The following is a 21144-nucleotide window of genomic DNA, read 5'->3' as shown; positions in this document are numbered from 1 at the left end:
GGGTAGATTGATTACCAAGAGGCGGAAAGAAGGAAGATGGAAAGGTATCAGCATTGCACAAGGTTTGGAAGTACTGATGGGGGAAGCTTCACTCAAGGAGGCTAGATGCATGAAGGAAACATAGGACAATTATTGTGGTCTACCAACACGCACAATGAATTGGCACAAATCAAAAGTAATTTTCTTCGACACAGACTTGAGTAAGCAACTTCCAATTAGTAAAATTCTCAAAGTTAGGTTGGGGAAATTCCCCAAGAAATTTTTGGGACTTCCACTCTTTGGACGTGCTAGCAAAGCAACACTATGAACGAAGCTTCTTGAGAGCTACCTTGGTAAAATGGGATTAACAGAAAAGGAGTGCATCCTAATGTTGAAGCCAGTAACATCAACAATACCTATATACTCTCTAATGTGTATGAGAATCTTGATGAAGATCATCAAGACCATTGAATAGTATATGAGGAAGTTTTTTTGGAATGGAAGCCAAGTACAAAACAAAATCCCCTTGTTGCTTGGCACCAGATTTGTTAACCCAAAGATGTGAGATTGAAGGATCGAGACGATGGAATCTAGTGAGTAATGCTATGGGGGTGAAGCTGATACGGATGATGTATAGAATCCTAATTAGAAATGAGCCCAGATCCTTCCACAAATATTTAGACAATGAATCAAAGGAAAGAATCCTTACCATTTTGGATCCACCCAAAGAATCTTCAATATGAAATTTTATGACGAACTATAGTGACATTATAAACAGATCACATCACATGGAAAATGAGAAGTGGAGAAAGTGTCAACTTCTGGGATGACTAATTTTAAGGACAACTAACTTATACTTCAAAAGATTCCAACAGAGAAATCAAGCGTAAAACTAAAAGTGCTTGGAGTAGAAGAGTAGCAAACTACATAAAGAGGAAAAATAAAGGAGTGAAGTGGTGCTGGAAAGATGGAAGAGATTTAGACCTATCAAAAGAACTTTTGAAAATGGAGAGTATGATGAATAGTAGGAAACTTTTGCTCTCAGAAGATAATGACGAGTTAATATGGTGTGGAGCAAAAAAAAGGATTAATATCAACTAGTAGAAGTTGTTGAGGTTGCAGAACAAGAGACGTCACATCTATTCCAAAACAAATATTGCTTACCAAAAGCGGGAAACTTTTTTGGGCATGCTATCAAAGGATGGACTCTCACAGGATAAAGGCTGATGCAATATGATTTCCATGGGCTTTTTGAGTGTGATTCGAGCAAAGAAAAGGAAGAAAGAAACCATTGATCACTTGCTCCTTTATTATAAGACTTTTGAGACTTGTTGGAACTATGTGCTCAATAAACTCAATATGCAAGGTGCCTTCCCAGCCAACATCAAGGAGATGTTTCAATCCTGGGTAAATCCAAATGGCAAGTTTTCTTTCTCGTGTATATGGCCAATATGTCAATCGGACATAATTTGGGAGATATCGAAAGAACGTAACATCAGGATATTTCAAGGAAAGGCTAAACCAATAGAAAGGTTGTGCTCGGGGAATGAAAAAGTCAGCAGGATCCCTGAACCTAGGAAAGTATCCTTTTTAAGTTTTTTACTCTAGAATATACTGACAATGGCTAAAGTTAAAGTATAGGACAATTAATAGGCTCTCAAGGGTTGATCCTTCTCGACAAAGAAGAGATGAGGTGGACTAGGAAAAGCCTAAAGAAGGATGGGTCAAAATAAACTTTGATGGGGCCTCGAAAGGAAATCCGGGGCCATTGGGTGCAGACGTGTGGCAAGAAAACCTTCTGACAACATTCTGGTGATTGAATCAAAAAGTTGTTGAGGATGAGACTAATAATGAAGCAACAGCTCAAGCAGCCCTTCTAGTAGTTGAAATGGCAAAAAAGATATGCATGGAACAGTTACCCTTGCAAGGAGATTCACAGATTATGTCAACATAATTGCTAGTAGAATATCCCATATCTGGAAAATTGGCAAAATTAGTTCAATAATACAAAAGAAATTATCAAGTTTCTCCAACTTCAAGATGTCACACATTTATAGGGAAGGCAACACAATGGTTGGTTCTCTATCCAAAGAGGCAGTAGAAAGAACACCATAGCTTTGATGAGGTGTGTTGAATCAACAGCTTGGCGTGAGAGCGAATGTGACCCCACTACTATGATGAGGTGGTGTTGACTTTCCACCTTGATGAGCTACTTCTTCCATGATGACATTTGATAGGATTTGAGTGGAGGGTGGTGTGAGGATGATGCGATTTGGTGGTCGTTGAGGTGGTGTATATGTCACCTAAGGACGACGACTAAAGCTACGAGAGAACATGCAATTAATGAAGGGATGATAGTTCGAAGATTTGCCAAGATCTAGAGTACAATGAGTAAATGCTCACTTTGCCCACGATGGTTTGTAGAAAAGGTTGAAAGGAAATGTTATTTTCTCAACTGTTTTTGTCGCAGTGGTTGGAAAGTGCTCTACTTACTTGTGTCTGGCAGTGTTTGGGAAGCGCTCTTGACAGATGGAAGCAACCTTCAATCCAAAGGAAACCAAGCAACAAATGGTCTTTTGGGGCCAAACTTCCAATGAACAGTTAAAGAATGTATTCACCACAAATGATCCTTTCTTTCTCATCATGGTGCAGGGATTGTTGAGCAGTGATTTTTTTATCACAATTACAAATTTTGCACCAATATGGACATATCATCCATGTTTTGTGTGGGGCAGTTGGAGTTTGGTGACATTGACGAATTGAGAAGGGTTGTTACAAGGTGTGTGAGAGCGGAGTGGAGGCAAGGTCTTGCTGCCTTCCTTCAATATACAGAATTGGGAAGAAGTTTCAAGATTGGGTACATGTCCCTGGATAACCTCCACACTTACATCCCTTCATTATTTGGTGGGTTGGTGTGAACAAAGAAGCGAGGAAGTTTGATGCTTGGAAGATGTGGATGTTAGTAGGTGATTACAACATTGATTAGGAAAAGGTCATTTAATAAGGCAAAACAAAAATGAATTTGACAACACGGTGCTCAAATTCAAGGTGGTCAATTATTGGAAGGACAAAGGCCAGAACATTGGTCAAGTGATTAAGGACAAGGATGAGGCAGAGGACAGAGAAATATCACATGTGGTGGACGAGATGGCGGTAGTGGAGCTAGGCAACACACCACAGATAGAGAAAGTAGTGTATGACACCAAAGGAGCAAGAATGTGGGGACAAGCGAAAGCATGGCAGTTCACAGAGTGTCATTCAAGTTGATGTGGACATGGATGGTCATTATTAATAAATTGTATGGATGTCATTCAAGTTGATATACAATTTACTGACTGAAAAAACAGTTTGTGGTCAATACTAACCCATTTTATTTTCTATGGATTAATCATAAAAGATTAACAGGAATAATTAATTTAAAATTCATGAATGCCCAAATATTGTTGACATCAAAAGAACATTATTAAATTAAATATTTGGAAACACTTAGTGGAGAGTTGGATTTTGTGCGATTGTGGGAAGTTTGAAATATTTCTAATTAGACTCTCCCACCAAGAGTGGAGTGAGAAACTGAAATATTTCTAATTAATGATTTTCCACCAGGCACAAATTAGGAAAGCAAGCGTGGAGTGGGAAAATAAAATATTTCTTAATGATATTCCCACCAGGTGCAGATTTGGAAAGTAACAGTAGTGTGAAATTTTATAATATTTCTAATTAATTTGTTTCCCACCAAATTGGCCAAGGACAAGATAATTACAAACAGTGTTTGGGAAAATGGAAATTATGCCATTTCTATTTCTCAAATTCTCATTGTATGAACTTCATGTTCTGCAAAATTCTTTGGTGGGCAGAAACCCATTCAAGATTGAAGGATTGTGGACAGAAACCCATGAGATTTAGGTGGATAGTGGATGAAACCGCATTGTTCACATAGAGCAATTTCATCCAGAGTTTGAATTTTTTAACAATTCTATATTGTGCATCCAGGGCTTCATTAATATTGTTGCAATAATTCTAGATGTGTTTTGGAGGTTTTCTGCTGTTATTCATCTTGTATCAGATCATAGTCTACGTATTTTCCTATCAGAAATCAAACAATATCAGTTTGTGGTGTTACAATTAACATGGGTGGTATTTGGTTATAATAGTTCTTGTGAGTTTTTCTTATGAATTGGAGAGTGGATATATAATTTTGCTACTGAATAAGATCAGCTTCAGACCTAATTATAGGACACACATATCCGAAAAATCATGTTCAATGATGTTCTGTAAAGGTCCATTTTAATTTAGCCCTTTCTATGCAAGAGTAGCTAACTAGTTTGGGTGTTTTTGGTGAATTTTGTATGACATTTTGTATCTATTTTATAGATCTGAGAGTAATATAATATTTTAGGTTGAGGACATAATCCAATCAGAGAAATAACAAGGGGCTAATCAAAGGAGGAAAAGACAGATTGATTAGGGTCAACATTGCACTGAAGGAAACAGGGAATCTAAATTTTGGTTGACCAGAAAAGCTAACCAAATTCCATCTAAACTAGTTGAACTTAAGGAAATTGTGTTTGGGTCACAAAATAATCTAATTAGAGATTTCACTAATCGAAGAGACGATTGGACTAATTGACTATAAAGTGAATGTGGCTACAATAATAAGAGATGATGTGAAAGAATAGTACAGATTTTGAATATGAGCAAAATTAATGACGATGTCAATACAATGGTAAGAGTAGCGGTTGGAGTGTTGGTAGCATAAATATTGAAGAAACATATCAACACACCAATGACAATGGGTTATTATGGCAAACAAAATGAACATTGGGTATGGTTTTCAACATCCAAAAGCTTTTAACAGTGATATTGAATATTATAGTCAAGCAATTACTTGAAAAGAGAAATAGTGTTAACTTATTTTGAAAATGATAGTAAAGTGCAGTGAGCCAGCCCATGAAGAGCAAAATAAGAAAAACAGAAGCTTGAGGAAAAAGGCAAAACAAATCAGAGACCAGTGTAGATTGAAAAGGTTTTCAAAGGAGAGACCAACAAAGAAAGCTAATCCAATAAATCATTTCAAGAATCCAAGTGCTGGACACTATAATAGAAATGCCCAAGAGATTGTCTAAAAGCATAACACTAAGAGAAACTTATTACGATAATAGATAAGCTTCTATTATTAGTTAATGGTTATCTATTTGTAATCTATTGTAAATATTAGAATGTTTCTAATACTAGTTAGTCTATAGTTATTTGTTAGCTTTCTTTTAGCTAGAATAGAATATTTCTATTCTTTACAATCGTCTCCTAAGGAAACATCATTTTATTCTTTTGTATATATTGACCTCTCGGTCTCAATTAATATCAAGCAAATATTTACCAATTACTTCCTAATATGGTATCAGAGCCAATTCTTTTAATTTTTTCTAAAAATATTATAACTTCTTGTTAGAAATTATTAGAGCAATATTTTTTGAAATTATTTTCTATGATATCTGCTTCTTACAGCCATTCTTCTGCACATTTCTGCCATTTTTTGTGGGTTTTTTATGCAGCAGGGCCATTGTTGTTTAAAATCCTAATTTTATCTACCGGATCAAAAAAAAATTACAGATTCTCAATGGGTTTTTTCGAGATCTCAACTAGTTTGTCGTCTATTTTTTATGGGTGCCTCGATTTTCAAGCTAGAGGATCCAGAAACCAACAACATATTCCTTTTGGATTTTTCGAGCTCTCTTTCTGGTACCCCTTCAAATTTTCTCGGTTTTCTAGTTGTTTGCCTTAAAGTACATGCCTTCACAGATTTAACGCTTTTTCATTGAAAAATGTGTTATGGCATCTTTGACTAATATTATGCTCGAGAGCAATTCAAAATTCAATGGTCGAAATTATGGCACTTGGAAGCAACAAATAATAGCAATTTTTGAATATCAAAATACTGATCAAATTGTTCTAGGTTGCTATTTTTGAATATCAGAATACTGATCAGATTGTTCTGGGTGTTACACTGCATCCAATTGCCCCAAGTATTGATCGGAATACATAGGATCTGAATAATAGGGAGGTGGTGATGCTTCTCAAATTATCTGTGGCTGATGATCAGCTCTCTCAGATTCCATCTAGCAGGACAGCTGCCGAGATATGGGTTGTGATGTCCCCTTCTAGCTAGAGACATCACTTTAGCAGGTGATTAGCCTATCAGAGACCCTCGTAGGCTAATAAGATTGGATAGAGGGTCACCTTGGTGTGGAGATCCTCCAAGGACCAAAGCAGAGTACTCTTCTGGGTTGCCAGAGTTTGTTTATGATGAGTTTTCCTTTGAGTTTGGCTTGGTCAGGCTATTTTTAGCAGTTTTGGAGTTATAAAGATAGACCCCTGCTATTTTTAGAAAAGGGGTATGGTCATATGCAGTTCTATCATGTTAGCTCCCAGTCCAAACGACATTCAAAAATGTTGAGTAATAATGGAGATATTAATGTTTATTTAGTTAAAATAAACATTATTGGTTTTGAGCCTATATTGTTAAGTTATAATATATAACTTAAGTGAGGGTCATGATATCATAAAAGGGGCCATTGTTTCAATTAATTGTGGGTCCAAGCTTATGGAAAAATTAAAAGGGATTTTCTAAGTTTTAATGTAATAACATTTTTTTTATGTTATTATTATATCTTTTATCCCACATTGAGCGTGGAGACTCATTCTGGAGTCGAGGAGTCCTTATAAACAAACCTTGTCTTCCTTCAAGTGGAGGTTATGAGAAGTGCTTAAAAACTTTGCCTTGTGAAATTTCTTGAAGTTGTGGCAACAAGGGTTTCTACAAGTTTGAGAAGAATTCAGACTGTGGAGGACGTAGTATCTTCAAAGTTGATGCAATTTGAGGGTGTGAAATATCACTTGAATTTTGCCTGTGAGTTGACTTCATTCTGAAGTCAATATTGTGTTTAGTAGGAAAGAATTGGATGAATCTGTTATAGGTTGGAAGGGGTTATAACAGCAGCTACAGTGCTGTGAACAGTACAGCGCTACAGTGAATTAAAAATCAGAGATTTAATATTGCGGTTTTTGATAGGTGCTGCCCAAGGAGGAAGCAACCAGCAGCGTGGTTGCGTATCGGAGACAAAAATCAGGTTTTTTTTCAACTATTAATGATGATGTTTTTAATGTATGCTTCCAGCAATAAGTATTGTACAAACATTAGGAGCCATTTGAATAAATGAATTTGATCAGATTTGAGTTATAATTTGAGGTAGATTAGTTTCAATATTTGTATTTTCTTTTCATCAACTCAAAAACCCAAAAACAGCTTAAAACATTCAAAAACAAACCAAAAACAATTATTACACCCAGGGAAACAAACAGTGATCAGCGTAGAGCCTATTTGGGGTTCTTACATTGGTATCGGAGCCTCATTCCTGCCATCCTGAGGGTTTGGGGAATCATATGCAGCCACCGGAAATTGGACCACACAGGTACCATACTCGTAGGAGAGCTCTGATTGAAAGAGAACAGTTACAGGAAACAGGAAATATGGAAGAGAGGCATGATGGTAGTTCACCTAGAAACAGGAGGAATAATGATGATCAGGATACCAGAGAATTCTACCGTGCTATGGTTACAGGGCAGCAGCAGATGGCACAAGCATTACAGGCATTCACTACTATGGTAGAAAGGATGAACCCACCTGTTAGACAAAATGGGGAGCCGGGAGAACAAGGAGATAACAGGAGTGCTACAGGTAATCAGAGACCACAACGGACCCATTCCAGAACAGTTGATAGGCCTACACGCCCTACATTTGTTCCGGAGGAGCCAAAAGAAGCTCCGGTAGAGGAGGCGACAGGAGACCCCATATTCGCAAATGCACTCATGGCTGCAAATGATGAATGGGAATTATTAGCTCCGCAAGTTCGGGAGAGGACGACCTTTGAACGCTTTGTAAATCAGAGGAGAGAGCATTACAGGTCACTCAGACAAGATAGGAGGCCTAGAGGTCAAAATAGTGAGCTAAAGAGGGCTACAGGCAAGCTTACTATGCCTACATTTGATGGGAGTGGTAAGATGACAGCTCAAGCTTGGATTCATAAGCTTGACACATTTTTGGCACTAAGGCCAATGACAGAGATTGAAGCTATCAAATATGCCACCTTGCATTTGGAGGGAATAGCACATGATTGGTGGTACCATGGTATGGTAACACTTCAGCATAACCAAGTGACAGAATACCAGGACTTCGCGGATAGGTTGGTTGAAAGATTTGACAAAAAAGATTCAGAGATTTACTTCCGGGACTTAGCACAGCTGAAACAAACAGGCAACTTGGAGTATTTCATTGGTGAATTTCAGCGGTTGGCAGTCATGGTGCCAAACATTTCAGAGCATAGATTGCTAGTTCTTTTCATTGAGGGCCTATCCGAACCACTGAGAGGTTGGATAAAGGCATTTGATCCTATTTCTTTACAGGAAGCGATGAAAAAGGCAAGAAGTATGGAACATGCAGTCCCAACAAACAAATTTCAGTCCAAAGGAGCATCTTCTAGTAAGGATAACAAACCATTTTATAAAAAACCAGAGAGGACTGATTTTTAAAATGATTCTAAAGATAAAACTCCAGCACCTTTTGACAAGGAAACATTAAACGATTTGAGGAAGAAAAAATTATGTTTCTACTATAAGGGACCCTATGATGCAAACCATGATTGTCCTCTTAGGCCAAAGGGAAAAGCTAACAGAGTTATGTGGGCATACTATGAGGAATCAGAATCAGATAATTCAGATCAGCAGTCTGATATAGAGGAAATAGATGGTGAAAAAGAGGAAGACAAGGCTGAAAACTTGTCTAAAATGGAGTCCAAGGATGGGGAAGGAGATGGGCAACTTAGGGAAACTCGTCTCACTAGTATTAAGCAAGAAGGGTCATTCCGGATGAGAGGAGTACTCGCTGGACAGCGAGTCATAACCTTGGTTGATACAGGTGCCACTCATAATTTCATTGATGCTAGGATGGTGGAGAAGCGTGGCATACAAACAGAGGAGTTTGGGGGAATTAGAGTGAGGGTAGCGGATGGCTATGTCCTCAAATGTGATCGTAGGATCACTGGACTCCCATTGAAAGTTAATAATTATGACTTTAAGGCAGATTTTTATGTTGTACCTATGGGAGATACAGATATAGTTCTTGGGATGAGTTGGTTGCACGATATTGGTGAGTTCACTCTTAACCTCAAGGAGATGGAGATGAGGTTTAAAGTGAATGGGAAGACACATATTCTTAAGGCAATCAAGGACAGTGATCTCCAGATGGTCTCTTTTCGTAGAATGGCTAGATTGATTCGACATGATCAGGTAGAGTGGGCAGCAGAGTGCATGTTGATGCCATCACAGGAGGGACAGCATAAGATTGAATATCCTCCTGATATTCAGGAGCTTAGAGTTAAACACTCTAAGGTGTTCAATGACATTCCACCAGGTAGACCACCAGACAGAGGTATTGAGCACATCATTAAGTTAGAGGAGGGGGCTAAGCCCATCATGATTACACCTTACAGGCATCCGAAGAGGTTGAAGGATGAAATTGAGAAAACCATAAAGGAGTTACTTGCTATGGGCCACATTAGACCAAGTAAGTCTCCTTTTGCTTCTTCAGTGGTGTTAGTAAAGAAGAAGGATGGGACATTGAGGATGTGCATTGATTATAGAGTGCTTAATAGGAAGACGATTAAAAACAGATACCCCATTCCCAGGATCGATGAGTTGATAGATGAGCTTCATGGAGCTTGCTTCTTCTCAAAGATAGATTTGAGATCAAGTTATCACCAGATTAGAGTTAGAGAGCAGGATATCGAGAAGACAGCCTTTAGATGTCATTGTGGCCATTTTTAGTTTGTAGTTATGCCATTTGGGCTAACTAACGCACCTGCTACTTTTCAGGCAACAATGAATAGGGTTTTCCATCCTCAGTTGAGGAGATTTGTACTTGTCTTCTTCGATGATATCTTGGTATATAGTAGATCTTGGGAGGAGCACTTGGTTCACCTGGACACGGTGTTGGGTATATTGGACAGAGAATCCTTGTATGCAAAGGAGTCGAAGTGTGATTTGGGCATGACAGAGTTGTTGTACTTGGGTCACATCATCAGTGCAGAGGGCGTGTGCATGGATCCTGAAAAGATTCGTGCCATTGTGGAGTGGCCTTCACCGGTGAACCTTACACAGTTGAGGGGCTTTCTAGGACTATGTGGTTTCTACAGAAGGTTTGTGGATGGATATTCCAGGCATGCAGCACCCTTGACAGATTTGATGAGAAAGGGAGCTTTCTTGTGGACTCTTGAGGCACAGGAGTGTTTTGAGAAATTTAAGGGGTTGATGACTTCTTGTCCAGTGTTAGCATTACCAGATTTCAGCAAACCTTTTGAGCTACATTGTGATGCTTCCGGAGAGGGCATTGGAGCGGTGCTTATGCAGGAGAAGCACCCTATTGCTTATGAGAGCAAGAAATTGAGAGGGCCAGAGCGGAGCTTCAGCATATATGATAAGGAGATGTTAGCCATTATGCATGCTTTGGCCAAATTCAGGTAATATTTGGTAGGTAGCAAATTTTGTATCAAAACCGACCATAATAGCCTAAGACACTTTTTGGGGCAGCGAGATCTCAATGATAGGCAGCAAAAGTGGGTGAGCAAGTTACAGTCCTATGACTTTGACATTACATATTTTAAGGGGACACAGAATGTAGTTGCTGATGCCTTATCACGTAGGCCCCATTTGAGCTTATTGACAGACATATCGGAGGATTGTAGACACTTGATCCTTGCAGAGTATGCAAAGGACACTTGGGCAGCTGGATTCATAGATGGGACTATTCAGGACAGCAGATACACCCTTGTGAATGAGCTCATCATTTACAAAGGACAAATATTTTTGGTCCCAGGATCAGTAGTGAGGAGGGTGGTTTTGAAATCTTTTCATGATTCACCTATGGCAGGACATCCTGTATTCTACAAGACATACCGACAGATTAGAGAGCGATTCACATGGAAAGGGCTCAAAGCAGAGGTACTTCAATATGTTAGGGAGTGTCCCACTTGCCAACAGAATAAGCAAAAACACTCCTATCCAGCCGGTTTACTTCAGCCACTTCCGATTCCTGATAGGAAGTGGGAGTGTTTGTCTATGGACTTCATCACAGGACTGCCTAGAGCCCAAGGCAGAGACTGCATATATGTGGTTGTGGATCGCCTTACGAAGTTTGCACACTTCTTTCCGATCACTGCTACATACACTGCTACATAGGTGGCAGAGTTGTTCTTCAAAGAGATATTCAGATTACATGGCTTACCTCGGAGCATTGTAAGTGACAGAGACAACAGGTTTATGAGTCACTTTTGGCAGGAGCTATTCAGGTTGTGTGCGACAAAGCTCACTCCGAGTACTAGCTACCACCCTCAGACAGATGGTCAAACAGAGATAGTAAACAAATGGGTGGAGGGATATCTCAGAAATTATATAGCAGGGCAACAGAGGGCATGGGTAAAATGGATTTATCTCTGTGAGTATTGCTACAATACCACTTATCACATGTCTATTCAGATGTCACCCTTTATGGCCCTGTATGGGTATGAGGCACCCAATTTTATGGATCTACTTTTGAGTGACAGTAGAGTGCCCAGTGCAGGTGATTTGTTACAGGAGAGTCAAGACCTTGTTAAGACTCTCAAGGATAATCTAACTAAGGCACAAAATCAGCAAAAGCAGTATGCAGATCAGAAGAGGACTGAGCGGACTTTTGAGGTTGGAGACATGGTGTATCTTATGTTGCAGCCTTACCGTCAATCCACTCTCAAGAAGAGTGGTGCCGAGAAACTCAAGCCACGATACTATGGTCCATTTAGGATTATCAGGAAAGTGGGAGAGGTGGCTTATGAGTTAGACTTGCCGGCGGAGAGCAAGGTGCACAATGTTTTTCATGTGTCACGCCTCAAAAAGGCGCTAGGGCATCATATTGTGCCTTCTACAGTACTAACACCCTTGGATGATGAGGGAAAACTTGTTTTGATACCGGAGGCTATCATTGATTTTAGAGAGAGGAACTTGAGGAAACGTACCATCCGAGAATATTTGGTGAAGTGGAAGGATTTGCCGGTAGAGGATGCTACTTGGGAGAGCGAGGAGATTTTACAGCATCCAGAGTTGAGATTGCTTGAGGACAAGCAATTTCAGGGAGGGCGGACTGTGATGTCCCCTTCTAGCTAGAGACATCACTTTAGCAGGTGATTAGCCTATCAGAGACCCTCGTAGGCTAATAAGATTGGATAGAGGGTCACCTTGGTGTGGAGATCCTCCAAGGACCAAAGCAGAGTACTCTTCTGGGTTGCCAGAGTTTGTTTATGATGAGTTTTCCTTTGAGTTTGGCTTGGTCAGGCTATTTTTAGCAATTTTGGAGTTATAAAGATAGACCCCTGCTATTTTTAGAAAAGGGGTATGGTCATATGCAGTTCTATCATGTTAGCTCCCAGTCCAAACGACATTCAAAAATGTTGAGTAATAATGGAGATATTAATGTTTATTTAGTTAAAATAAACATTATTGGTTTTGAGCCTATATTGTTAAGTTATAATATATAACATAAGTGAGGGTCATGATATCATAAAAGGGGCCATTGTTTCAATTAATTGTGGGTCCAAGCTTATGGAAAAATTAAAAGGGATTTTCTAAGTTTTAATGTAATAACATTTTTTTTATGTTATTATTATATCTTTTATCCCACATTGAGCGTGGAGACTCATTCTGGAGTCGAGGAGTCCTTATAAACAAACCTTGTCTTCCTTCAAGAGGAGGTTATGAGAAGTGCTTAAAAACTTTGCCTTGTGAAATTTCTTGAAGTTGTGGCAACAAGGGTTTCTACAAGTTTGAGAAGAATTCAGACTGTGGAGGACGTAGTATCTTCAAAGTTGATGCAATTTGAGGGTGTGAAATATCACTTGAATTTTGCCTGTGAGTTGACTTCATTCTAAAGTCAATATTGTGTTTAGTAGGAAAGAATTGGATGAATCTGTTACAGGTTGGAAGGGGTTATAACAGCAACTACAGTGCTGTGAACAGTACAGCGCTACAATGAATTAAAAATCAGAGATTTAATATTGCGGTTTTTTATAGGTGCTGCCCAAGGAGGAAGCAACCAGCAGCGTGGTTGCGTATCGGAGACAAAAATCAGGTTTTTTTTCAACTATTAATGATGATGTTTTTAATGTATGCTTCCAGCAATAAGTATTGTACAAACATTAGGAGCCATTTGAATAAATGAATTTGATCAGATTTGAGTTATAATTTGAGGTAGATTAGTTTCAATATTTGTATTTTCTTTTCATCAACTCAAAAACCCAAAAACAGCTTAAAACATTCAAAAACAAACCAAAAACAATTATTACACCCAGGGAAACAAACAGTGATCAGCGTAGAGCCTATTTGGGGTTCTTACATGGGCACATCTCAAGAATCTTCATAAGACTTCTAACAAAAGCAAAGCTTTCTTTTTGAAGAACACTCTGTTTTCTATCATCATGGATGAGCAAACATCACTCCAGGCTCACCTGAATAGGATTCAGGAAATCCATGATCAGTTGCTTTCCATTGATCTCAAGATGGAGGAAGAAGACATTGCAGTCATCACTCTTAGGAGTTTACCCGAGTCCTATGAACATTTTATCAAAACTCTCAACATCACTTCTTCTAGTATTGATCTGAAATTCACAGATCTCTACACGCTCTTGCTTCAGCAAGATCAGTGGAAACAACTGTTCGGTAACAGTTCCAACTCCACCTCCACAAAGCAAGCCTTTGCTGCTAAATCCTTTCAAAAAGATAAAGACAAGTCTCAGCAATTTCATCAGCAGAAGTCCTTTGATCTAGCTTTAGAAGGTTCCCGAAAGAAGAACATTCAAAGCAACTATTGCCACAAGTTTGATTACATCAAGGTTGAATGTCAAAAATGCTTAGCAGCCCAATCTAAGCAATCAAGTTCGCAGCCCAAAATGAACAATGCAGAGCACACTAAGCAAACGGAATCTACCTTTTATGCCTTCATGGCTAAAAGACCTACAGATCATGTGAAGTCGTCCGCCTAGCACATTGATTTAGGTGCCTCTTGTCATTTCACCCACTACAGAGACTAGTTCACTGACTACCAGCCTTACTTAGATTCTATTATTTTTGGTGACGGAGAAGAGTACACTGTTGTCAACAAAGGCAACATTCAGATTCAGTCTGCTGGGAAGGAATCTCATTTTCCTCGATGTGTACTACATTCTAGGGATGGAACTTAATCTACTCTTAGTCAGTCAGTTGCTACAACAATCTCCACAGTTGGATGTCACCTTCAGTTCACATCAGTACACCATCACTGATAGGGCGACTTAATTTATTGTTGCAGTGGGTCTTGACTCTTAAGGATCATGGTCTTTTCCAACTTACTGATTTTGATGATTCTCAGGACTTCACTATGGCTACTCGGTAGTCTTTTGCTAGCACACTTTGTCATCAGCAGTATGGACACTTAAATGTGCATTATCTCTCTCAACTTGCTTGAGAAGAGCTTGTCCTCGGTTTGCCAGAGATTTAGACTCAACAGCTTGGAGTTTGTGATGCATGTCAGGCTGGGAAGCAACACTGCACACCTTTCACCAATGGCAATTCATGGCAAGCTTCTCAAGTAATTCAACCTATTCGTGCTGACATCTACAGCCCTATGGGCACTTTTTCTATTCTTGGGTCCAGGTATTTTCTATTGTTTGTTGATGATTTCAGTAGAAAAATGTGGGTATACTTTCTTAAAAAGAAATCAGATGCATTTATTGTATTTCATGGGTTTAATCCTTTAGTTGAAAAAGAGTCTGGGAAATCTATTATTGCTCTTAGGTCAGACAATGGGGAGGGAATTTTGTTCTAATGACTTCTCTAGCTTCTGTGATACTCATGGCATTAGCGCCAGTTAACCACACCCCATACACCACAACATAACAGTGTAGTTGAACGTTGGAATATAACAATCACCGAGATGGCTTAATCCATGCTCGAACACGTACATGTTCCAAAGAAGTTCTAGGTAAAAGCAGTTAACACTTCAATTTATCTTTTGAACCGGTCACTCACAATGGCGGTCAAAGGTAAGACTCTGGAAGAGGCCTGGTCAAGTCGCAAGCCCAAAATCAATCACCTGAAAGTTTTTGGCTCCCTTGCTTTTGTTTGGATCCCTGATGCATCACGCACCAAGTTGGATGCCAAGAGTCAGTTCCTCGTGCTTGTTGGATATAGTAGTCTTCACAAAGCCTTACGCTTGATCGACACTGAGACATCTCGTCTCCTGTATAGTCGTGATGTAATCTTTGATGAGCAGCGGGGACTATTCATGCCTATTTCTCCTATTCCTGATCCAACAGATCAGCCTATGAAGGCTCGTGATTTGGGAGTTAGACTCCACCTAATGGGAGGGCTCCAGTAGCTCCTGCGGCCCCAATTATACCAATGATCCATGTACATACACCTCTAGCTTCTGCAAGATCACCTAGATTTGTAGATGCTTCACCTAAGTTTGATCCAAATTCTTCAAATGAGGAACCTAATCATAGAGCATCTCCTGATACTAATGTTGGTCATTCTCCTCTCCAACCTAAGTGGTGCACTAAGGCACTAACTGATCTTCGAGATGATGAGCTCATTAATGGGAGAACTGCTAGAAAAAAGAGTAAACCTACAGGGTCTGTTAACTCTCTCTCATGGCCAACATTCAGTGTGTTTGAACCTCAAACACATTTCGAGGCTAAAGGAATTCTAGAGTGGGAATAGGTTGTGACATCCGAACACCGAAGCTTACTAAAAGAGTAACACCTAGGTCCTTTCTAACCTTTCACCAAGGAAGAAACCCGTCGGCTACAAATGGGTTTACAAAATCAAATAAGCTCATTTAGTTGCAAAGGGCTTTCCTCAACGTCAGGGCATCGATTATGAGGAGACCTTTGCCCCTACTATAAATAAGCACAATCAAATTAGTTCTAGCCATGACAACACAGTTTGGCTAGAAGGTCCATCAGATGGACGTCAAAAGTGCTTTCCTGAATGATGACCTACAAGAGGTCTACATGACACAACCTCTTGGTTTCAAGGTTGTCAATAAAGAACATCAGGTTCTCAAATTACTGAAAGCTCTCTATGGCTTGAAGCAAGCCCGTCAAGCATGGTACATGAAAATTGATAAGTACCTTGGCGATCAAGGCTTCCAGAGGAGTTCTTTAGCCTCAAATTTGCACATCAAGACTACTGACAGTGACATCATCCTTCTGGTTATTTATGTGGATCATTTGATCATCACTAGTAGTTCAGCATCTTTGATTCAAGGAATCAAACAGAATTTACGCCAATCTTTTGATATGACTGATCTTGGGCTCATGCATTATTGCTTAGGTGTTAAGGTTTGGCAACAATCTTCTAGTATATTCATCTCTCAGTCCAAAGATGTTAGGGCTCTATTAGATAGATTTCATATGCAGGATTGCAAGCCTGCATCTCCACCCATGGAGAAAGGTCTCAAGTTATCAGCCAAATCTGATTCTCCTTCCATTGATGAAACTCCATAGAGGCAACTAGTAGGCAGCCTCATCTACCTCTCTGCTACTAGACCTGATATCAACTTCGCAATCAACTATATCTCATGTTTTATGACAACTCCTAAGGCTGCTTCGTTATGTGTAGGGCACTTCAGATTATGGACTTCTTTACTCTCAGAGTTCTAATCCTAGACTGAGTAGGTTCACAAATTCAAATTGGGCAAGCTCTATTGACAGTTAAAAGTCAACTTTTGGATATGTGTTCAATTTGGGGTCTGGTGCCGTCACATGGACTAGTAAGAAGCAACATGTAGTTTCTCTCTCCTCCACAAAGGCTAAATACAAAGGGACACTTAAGGCAGTTTGTGAAGTTGTTTGGCTTCGTCGGATGCTTGGGGATATGTAGATGTCACCACCATGACCGACCACTTTACTTGTTGATAATGAAGGCATTATCAAATTAGCACGAAATCCAATCTTCCATGAACGAACCAAGCATATTTCATTGTCACTACATACAACAGTTGGTTGAAGACGAGACAATAGACTTGCACTGCAAGCATTCTCACCAAGCCTCTTGGTCCTAATAAGTTTGTTAAATTCAAAGGACAGCTTGGTGTTGTGGATAGATTATAACCATTAAGGGAGGGTATTACAATAATAGATAAGCTTCTATTATTAGTTAATAGTTATGTATTTGTAATCTATTGTAAATATTACAATGTTTCTAATACTAGTTAAACTAGATTCTACAGTTACATGTTAGCTTTCTTTCGCTTTCTTTTAGCTAGAATAGAATGTTTCTATTCTTTATGATCGTTTCCTAAGGAAACATCACTTTATTCTTTTGTATATATTGACCTCTTAGTCTCTGTTAATATCAAGCAAATATTTACCAATTAATTTGTAATAAAACTAGCAACCAAAAGAGCCAAGAGGAGGAAATGCATGAATTGGTGAATTAGTTGTTGGAACCGATTCCAAAGGAAGTGAAATTCCAAGGATTCAAAACATGTTATCATTTGAGGGAGAAGTGACAAACAAAAAAATATATATATGAAGAGAATACAAGTAAACCTAGCAAGACATGATGGGATGGGAACACCAAATATAATAAGACCAATATCAAGGTTCTTATTTGCAAAACCACAAAAGCCAACAATTATTGAATACATTAAAATATTATAATTGTCTTGAAAGCAATTGGGAGGTTTCTACTTTGAGAGTAAGTTGATTGGGTGCCTCCTCTATGAGGAGAAAGGAGATTATATCAACCTTCACAATAGAGTCCAACGGTGAAGAAATTTGAAATGACCATAGCGGCATCTAAAGGTTGTCTTTGGTATGTCCATCTCTTAGTCGAATGTGGTTAACTTGATCTCAAGTCACTTATTGAAAAGTAGACTGCTTTGTGGAGTTCATTGATGAGCTCATCACCTACAAGAATGATCCATATTTTTTTATTTAATGCCCTATAATCAATGCACATCCTCATTGAGCCATCTTTTTTCTTCGAGAGTACCAAAATAAGGGAAAAAAGATTGGAAATTGGTTGGATGTGCCCCATCTCTAATAATTCCTTAATGGTCTTGGGGATGATCTTGCAATGCAATGGTTGTTCTAAGTTGTATAAATACAACAATCATTGGTTTAAAGATCTTGCAAGTTAGTGTGTTGTTCACAAAGAGATTATCCACACTGAGGTTGGTTTTTTAATGTTCAATGGCACATGCTTTCAATGTATGATACGAAGGAGGTACTATGCAGGCACGCACACAAGAAATAAGGAATATTGAGTAGGATGCTCTTTGCAGCCCAAGTAGTCACGATTAGCGCAAATGGGCAAATGGAGTTTAAAAATAATAATGAAGCTAACAAAGAGGAGGACAAACAGAGCAAGAGAAGCAAGGAGGATGAGGAGAGACAAGGAAAGTAAGGGAGATGAGGGGTAGTGGATGAATAAGGAAGAAGAGGCTACATGGACAAGGATATATAAAAATAGATGGTAGAGATAAGGAGTACAAGGAGAGATAAGAGAAAAAGGAAAGATAGGGGAAAGGAGCAATAAGGAGAAGGTGGTAGGAGGAATACTGGAGAGACAAACAAGGAGATAGCGAGAGAGTGACAAGGAAACAACAAGAATCAAATAACGAAGGTGTTAATGTCTCAAGAAAAAAGAAAATATCAAGGATGGGGTCCCTTGTTGCAACCCCCTTAGTTCATAGCTCTAGTCAAAAGCATTCACCAATCAAAAAAAATCCTTGGTCTTTCCAACTTCATTGTACTTGCAAAGTTGATAGTATGGAGCGGTGACTACTTAAAGCATTGCATGTTTATTTTGTAAGTCGTATATTGCATATTTGGAGGACACACTTGAGGATTCATTTCCTCTTTGATGATAGTGATGAAACATCTTTGCCCCCTCTTCAAGTTCGACAGAGTGCTCAAAGTCTCTCTTTGCTGGAATAACTAGAGGAATATCACAAAAAACCTTCTTGTGTTTGATTAATAGAGGCTTTATGTCAATATGGATTGATTTCCTTTAGTAGAGGAATTATTTAAAACCAAGCATTGGGTGGCCCATTCTGCTTGTCAATGGTTAAGGATATTTCCATCCTTCTAGATGAGATTACCCTTGGAGATCCATCAGGCAGTCTGTGTAAGGTTACCTTCTTCTCATTGTGCATTAATCATATCTCTAATTTGGAAGGTCAAATATGAAATTCCTAAGGCACATATCTACCAGTGTTTAGAACTGCTCCAACAGTGATAATGCAAGCCAAAAACTCAATGCATCTCGGGTACATTTGTAAAAACAGATAGCCCCCCCGAATAAAAATGGTAATATTAGATTGAAAGTACATTCTCTGGTTGGTGGAAGTGCCCTACGGTGTCCCTAGCAAATGAGAGAAATAAAAAAGCGCTATTAATGATTCTTAGAAGGGAATCAAAAAGAATAAAACATGGGACCAAAACTGTGACTTAAGCGTACCAGAGCAAAACAGGGTTTTACTCAAATTCAGTATTATTTAAAAAAAGCACAGAAGAATTTGATAGCGAGTCTTAGCTGGCTAAAAGATGAGTTCAGAGCACAGAAATTTATTAATAAACGCCCAAGTACTCACACACGTAAGTACACGATCACAGTTCGCATATGTGCGAAAGACCTTATATATATCAATTGTCTTGAGTAAACTGGAGATCTTTTTTAGATAAAGAAAAAGATTAGGATGAATCAAGCGAAATAACCAAGAGTGCAGGCTAGCTTCTTTGACCAGATTTGGTATTTTATCAAGCAGTTCAAGTTATAAAAATATAAACTTTGGGGCAAACATGGATGGAAAAACCAATGGCGAGGAATACCTCCAGCAGTGCTCCTAGAAACTCTATCCATGTGCAAATCCCGGAGAAGAGTGTTGGTAATGGATGCGGCTGAGGCCGATGTCGAGGCTGAGACTTTGGCAGACTTTTTCATGTCAACCCAGCCCTCTTCATCTGTTTCTTTTGAAGGGCGCTTGCACTTTGAGGGAGAGGGATTCTCACTATGCTGCTGAAGAGGACGAAACCTGGTTCCCACCAGACCATCCTCTTCTGCTTTCGCTTCGTCGTCGTCAACAATGAAAAGATTAGAAGGCGTTGCGGCCTGCATGGTTCCGCACATTTGACAATTGGAGGTGGTGAGAGTATTGAGAAAAGTGCAGGAATGGCAGGGCCAGTGGGAATGCAGGGGAGAACGAGTGTGACAGATTTGGCAAGTGTTTGCGGAGGGGGGATTGAGGAATGTGCAGGAGGAGCATGGCCACTGTGAAGAAGAGGGGGAGGCCTCCATTCGAAATTGACGACACGAGGGTTTTACCAATGCAGCTGAGCGTCCAAACAGCGTGACATTCATGAGGGTGGTGAAAACGCAAGGTTTAAATCTTTTTCAAGGGTTTCGTTGTACGAGAGTCCGCCTTTATCTTTGCCATCTTTAAAGGGTGTCGGGAATTTTAATTGCACTCGACACCAAAATATGTCAAAGGGAAAATTAATTCAACCTAGAGAGCTATAGGAGTCAGGACAACGATCAATGTATCCTGTAGCATTAAGGTCCCGTTTGTTTGCTGAAATATGAATAGGAAAATAGGAACTGGTTTGGTATTCTTTGTTTGGTGTGCTAAATTAGAATAGGGAATATGGATACATATTTTAATTTTCCTCCAAAAACAAGCATATGTCCATTCTAAAAAATAGTTGCTATTGGAATGTTTCATTCATATTCTCCATAATACTTTTCCATCTTATATAATTATATGAAGTCTGATAAGTCGGAGATAATTTCCACAGTAAATCAAATTGTGATATTGCTATCAGGATTTAACTGTGTGATTTTTGAGTCAAACTCATTGACCCATGTTTCATGAGTAGTGATTCAACATGAATCCATTTCTCATGAGAATGAATGGAACACTTAGCACTCATTGGATCTAGGTGATGCTCATAGGGGTGAAGCATTGGGACGTCTCGGGAGGTCACCCATCCCAATACTACTCCAACCTGAGCACGCTTAACTACGGAGTTTCCTCCATGGTTA

The 21144-nt window shown here is 39.2% G+C and overlaps 1 protein-coding gene across 1 annotated transcript in view; it reads right to left on the bottom strand.

Annotated features, from left to right (window-relative positions):
- LOC149542964 (endonuclease/exonuclease/phosphatase family protein) overlaps window positions 1–20700 on the bottom strand; it is a 47516-nt gene extending 26816 nt beyond the window's left edge. Inside the window, exon 1 of the mRNA XM_089797895.1 lies at window positions 19935–20700. Within this exon, the coding sequence (XP_089654021.1) occupies window positions 19935–20463 (529 nt within the window). The 5' untranslated portion in view covers window positions 20464–20700. The remainder of the gene's footprint in view (window positions 1–19934) is intronic.
- Window positions 20701–21144: the final 444 nt, after the last annotated feature.

This window comes from Cupressus sempervirens, chromosome 8 (genome assembly GCF_028749045.1).
Source record: "Cupressus sempervirens isolate cs-2001-9-10 chromosome 8, ASM2874904v1, whole genome shotgun sequence".
Lineage (NCBI taxonomy): Eukaryota > Viridiplantae > Streptophyta > Pinopsida > Cupressales > Cupressaceae > Cupressus > Cupressus sempervirens.
The sequence above is the reverse complement of the archived record's forward strand: the minus strand, read 5'-3'. Positions and strand labels throughout refer to the sequence as shown.